Source organism: Cucumis sativus, chromosome 1 (genome assembly GCF_000004075.3).
Source record: "Cucumis sativus cultivar 9930 chromosome 1, Cucumber_9930_V3, whole genome shotgun sequence".
NCBI classification, from domain to species: domain Eukaryota; kingdom Viridiplantae; phylum Streptophyta; class Magnoliopsida; order Cucurbitales; family Cucurbitaceae; genus Cucumis; species Cucumis sativus.
In genome coordinates, this window is record NC_026655.2 from 25,241,642 (window position 1) to 25,247,023 (window position 5,382).

Below are 5,382 nucleotides of genomic sequence, written 5' to 3' on the forward strand. Positions count from 1 at the left end.
ATCGATTGTCTCAAAACACTACTTGATCACTTCAAGCTTCGTAAATCTGCCACACCATGATCACAATCTTATCAATGTCAACAAATGTTGAATGCTAAATAATCGAATGCCATTGACAACTCCATTGAGCTTTATCATTCAAAATGTGTTAGGATGATATATTTATAAACCATAAAACTAATTCTAATTACTTATATTATATATTAAGCTTGATATAAACTATTGAGGGTTGCCCAAGGTAAGACTCAAAGTCGTCCACAAGTCATCTTAAGTCCATAAGGTACTAGAAGGAGTCATAGAGAAATATATGTCCAAGATAGAAAAAAAGTCAACAACTTGAGGTTTGGGTAGACCAATTAAACTAGTAAATATATACCAATCGAGAAATCAAACAGTTATGCTCAATTTGACACCTTACAACCTCCAGAAAAACTCCAACATTTGGGTGCTTCATATAATTTGAGGCCGTGTTAAAGGAAAATGGTTATAAATTAGCCTCTCCTTCGACAATCTTAAAAGGAAAAAATTGTTAATCTCCAAATGAGAGGATTATCCTACTTCTTATATGCTTAGTTAAAATGCAATCCATATATTAATATAGGCATTAAAATGTGATAGAGTCAACACTGCACTAATTGACGATGTTATACATAGGTCAGCTCAAAACAACTTTATACTAGATTTAAGAAAAGGGGTTCAAAGGCTCATCCAACTCGGACCCGATTCAAGCACTAACCTAAGTTATTATTAATGATAGGTTATAAAGATTAAAAATACTAATTATTGCAAATTAAAATTAGTTGTTGACATTTCTAAAAGATCTAAGACTCTGCCAAAGTTCTCCTCTTCTCCCTCTCTGCAACAACAAACCTTCACATGCTACCAACAATGTCAGTCACACCCATTTCTTTATGTTTTCTTAATATTTTATTTTATTGGGGAAATCAAATGACAAATGTTCCATTTCTTTTCATTTTTCTACTTAAATTATTCAACAACTTAGTAGATCAATCATAATGTTATGGACAACTAACTTCTATTTTTCATTACTCGACAATTTTATCTTCCTCGACATGATTTTGATACAATTTGTCAAAGACGAGACGATGGATTTCCATCGTAGTATTATATTGTAAACTTCATGAATCTATTGAGTAATTAATTAAAATTGATTTTGTAATATTAACAAAACATTACTAGACAAATGCATTTCACAATATTTAAAATATTCTCAAAATAATCATAAAAATGGAAGAAGATTCTTCAATTATTATTTAAAAGAAAAAAAAAACAGTTTCATTTATTAATCAAACCAGCCCCATGAAAAGTAAATTTAAAAAAAAAATAAAATGGTTGCAGGAAAGGACAAAAATGTCACATTACAACTTAAATAAATATAAGACAAAGATATATTAGATACATTATTATATAAGTTTGTGAACACAATTTTATAGATTTATAAATAAAATGAAAAAAAGATTAAATACAAAGAGAATTACTAACCTAATAAACTCATATTGTATTTGAATTATTGTTTAATCAGTAATTAAAATGTGTATAATAATAACAATAATGAAAAAAAAAAAAAAAAGAAGTTTATATTTTGATCCATTCTGAGCCATCAATGAAGGTAAGAGAAATAAAAGGTTTGGCCTCTTCATCTGTAAGTTCTCTTGACCATGAAACTCGACCAGCAAAGCTCGCTCCATCTCCCGTACACTTGTATTGTCCATAAAAGACCGTCCTACGATTATAAATATATCAATTAGATTCAAAATATTAACATATAAAATAATAAGAAATCTGGAATAAAACGACAAAAATGTCCTTGCATGCGTATGGTTGGTGACAAATGATAGAGAGCCAAATGGAAAATGCCACCGCCCTAAACCACCATTCTGAGAGGTTAGGTGGCGGCGCTGGCGGCGGAGACAGTGGTGGTGGGGCGGTGGTCTATCAGCTACTTAGCTACTTATTTTTTTAAAGAAAAAAGTTTGCTTTTTTAGTTTTGGTGCATTCCACGTAGGATGAGCAAAACGACAGCGTTTCCTCACTCTGTTTTGAAATTTGAAATTTATAACCAAAAAATGAAAGGGTAAGCAAAGAAAGAACGAAAGAAAGAAAGAAAGAAAGGGGAATTAAGAGAGAAAAGATGAGATACATTTCACGGTTAGGATCGCCCCAATTATACCATCCTTTAGGAATAATAATATTGTCCATATATGTATAAGCAAACACCACTCTTGAGAATGGCCCCCATGCTCTTCCCAAATACAAAGCTCCTGAACCCGTGACTTTACATTTCACAAACGAAAATCCTGTATCTTCCAACAAGCTACTCCTTCCTTGTGCTGTCAAAGCTCCCGTATATTGTGCTATTGCATGAACATGACATCCCTAACAATAACCCATGATAAACCTCTTTTCAATATCAATTTCAATTTGAAACTTTTGTAATTTTGTAATTTTGTAAATTTGTAAATTTGAATTGCTGACCTCGAACAGAGATAACCCGTTTCCGAATATGAAGTCTACTGATCCTTCTATGTAACAATCTTTGTAATAATGTCGTCCTAAATGATCGTATAGTGTGTCTTGTGCTCCTAAGAATCTGCATCCGAAGAATGCTGCTGTGTCTGCTGATATTCTGAATGCTACTGCTTGTTTTCCGATTGCTCCTGGTGCTGGAACGGGGGTTGTGTTCTGTTTTTTTTTTTTTTTTTTTTTTTGGTGAAGAGAATGAGAGTTGAATGAAGAAGAAAAAAAAAAGTAAGAGAAAGGGGGTTTTGAGGTTTGTTTGTTTTTACCTTGAATGTGATGTTTTTGGCTATGAAATATGGGGAATTTACGGCGAATGTGGCGGAGTTGTATGTGCCCATTGGTTGGCCATTTGAGCCTGGTGTTTGAGCTGTGTCTCCCCATTGAATTATTGTTTTCTCTGCTCCTGCTCCTTCGATCGTTATGAAGGATTTTAATGGTGGTATGTTTACTTTTTCTCTGTTCAATTTAACGTCGCATTTTACTGATCATGTTGATTCTTAATAGAAGAAAGAAAACGAAGAAAAACAGAGCATTCTATGGCCGGTTTTGTTTGGTAACAATGTCGTTTTTTGTTTTGTTTTTTTAAAAAACTAAGTTTATTTCTTCTCTTATTGTTACAATGACATGCACATAAGAATTGAAATCTATGTCAAATTCCAAAAACAAAAAAAAACAAAAAAGTTTTCAAATTTTTTGAATTTGTTTTTAAAAAACAATCCTAGAATGTAACCAACAAAACTAGAAAACTAAAGTGGGATTTGTAGGCTTAATTTTCAAAAACAAAAACTTTGCCAAATGAGGCCAACAATGTGGATTCTTGATAGAAGAAAAAACAGAGTATTGTAATTTAGTAGGATTTACTCACGTATATACACCTGCATGAACTTTGATGACGACTCTGACTAAATTAATGAAAGGTAAGGAATCAATAGCGTCTTGGATGGACGTGAAGTCGCCGGAGGCGGGATTTTTAGCTACATGGAGTGTGAAAGAAGGAAAAAGCTTGTTCTTGGCTGTTTTGAAAACAGAGTGTCTGAGACTACCGACGAATTTCACCCATTTCAGGAATTGTTGTTCTGAGAATTGGGTTTTGGTTGAATTGTTGGGAAGGAAGTTTTTGGATGATTTCTTGGGTTTTAGGCCTTTAGTATGGCAGTGTGTTTGAGTGAAACTCAAGCTAAGAAGAAGAAAAAGAAGAAGAAGAAGAAGAAGGAGAAGAGAAGGATGAGGGTGAAGTTTTGACATGATTTTGAAGGGAGGAATTGGGAATGGAAATGATATTAAAAAATGGGGGTTTGGGTTTTTATAAAGAGAGAAAAGAAAAGGAATGGGATTAGGTGGAAATGAGAAAGGTAATGAAATGAGAATGAAAGAGTTAAGAAAGAGTGTTCACGGGTGGTTTCACTGACAGAAGAGAACAGAGAGAGAGAGAGGGAGAAAAGATTGAATATAAACCACAAACAGATGACAGGTTGCACTTTTGGGATATAAAAATGTGGGTTACAACTTACAAACACAAAGAAATTTAACACTTTTTTTTTTGTAGTTTCTTTGGAGTTAGCCCGTGAATCTTTTCGATTTCCTTCTCTCTCTCTCTCTCTCTCTCTCTCGTCCTTCTTAACATTTTCTCACTCATACAGTCAACTTCGATAGGCCAATGTCGGTTTTGAACAAAAACTCATCAGAAGCACGTCGGTTTTCGATTGCCTTATTCATATGCTTCAGAAGAACAACGTATTATCGTGATACTATCAAAATGACCAAGAGACTAGCTAAGAGTCTATGCATCCCAAAAAAGAAGTCAAGTTCGTGGAGTTCAACCAAAGAGGAAATAACTAAGCCAAGCTCAGTATCCTCCAATCTTAACGAAGAGTATTATGAATAGATTCATATTTACACCAAGGATGCAAGTAACTCTAGAAAGAAGAAACTTTTAATTCTTTTAGTGCTTAATTGAGCTTAAATACTTCATGAACTAACTTAGTCATCAATCAAAGGAGCAACTAATACTTATGTGCAAGTTTCTCGCACAAACAATTAGATATGTTTGTTTGAAGCTATTTCCAATTTGAGTTAAACCTTAAGACATAAGTTTTTTCAATTTCTCGACAATGAAATAAAGCAAAGCTTATTAGCTTATTATTATCGAGCTTGAAATTTGTCTTTTAATTTAAGATATCATTTGTAACGTTGACCTATTTTCCTATTGACTTCTAGTGAAAATTTTAAATTACTTGAAATTGTGATGTTAATGATAAGTTTAAATCTAGCAAGATAGCTTGTTTTGTGTAGTTTCATATACTATTTTTTCTTTTGGCAAATGATAGGTAACCTATGAGTTATGGGCTGTTGTGAATTTGATCCAAAAGTGTGGTTTTATTAATGGATTAGACTCTTGATTTAGAACAACTTTTCAAATGTTTAAACTAATTAATTCTAATAGGGGTTGCCTAATATGTGATTAAAAAAATGGTTAAAGAATGGTTGTACTTTGTGCTTTATCTGGCTGCAACAAATGAAACCTAACATTTAAACTTTTAGGTGAAGTAATCACATGGCAGTGATGACATAATTATTCCTTTTTCATTTTGTAGTTTTCATACATAAGAATCACTAATCATTCCCAAAAAAATTCATGTTCACTTGTGAGTATAATTAATGTCATTTTTCATTCAAACCATTTTGGTTTGTTTGTTCCACCATCCTTTTTCATTTGCCTTTCTTTTACTTTTGAATTCTCTTTAATGATTTCAACACCAAATGAAAAACTATTTAAACTACTATATGCCTATACTCTTAGTTGGAGTTACCTTTTAACCTAAAAGTACCACTGTCCTCATG

The 5,382-nt window shown here is 32.6% G+C and overlaps 1 protein-coding gene across 2 annotated transcripts; it reads right to left on the reverse strand.

Moving 5' to 3' along the window:
- Positions 1–1,429: 1,429 nt before the first annotated feature.
- Positions 1,430–3,959, reverse strand: LOC101215894 (probable pectinesterase 53). Of its 2 annotated transcripts, XM_004135760.3 has the most exons (5): positions 3,407–3,959; positions 2,808–2,997; positions 2,497–2,703; positions 2,162–2,397; positions 1,430–1,744 (listed from the first exon to the last, which is right to left on the reverse strand). In XM_004135760.3, the coding sequence occupies exons 1-5, from the start codon at positions 3,784–3,786 to the stop codon at positions 1,597–1,599; spliced, it is 1,161 nt and encodes a 386-aa protein (XP_004135808.2). In that variant the 5' UTR covers positions 3,787–3,959; the 3' UTR covers positions 1,430–1,596. The 2 variants fall into 2 exon arrangements, with proteins under 2 accessions (XP_004135808.2, XP_031742515.1); XM_031886655.1 differs by lacking the exon at positions 1,430–1,744 and having other exon boundaries at positions 1,810–2,397.
- Between the last annotated feature and the right edge of the window lie 1,423 nt (positions 3,960–5,382).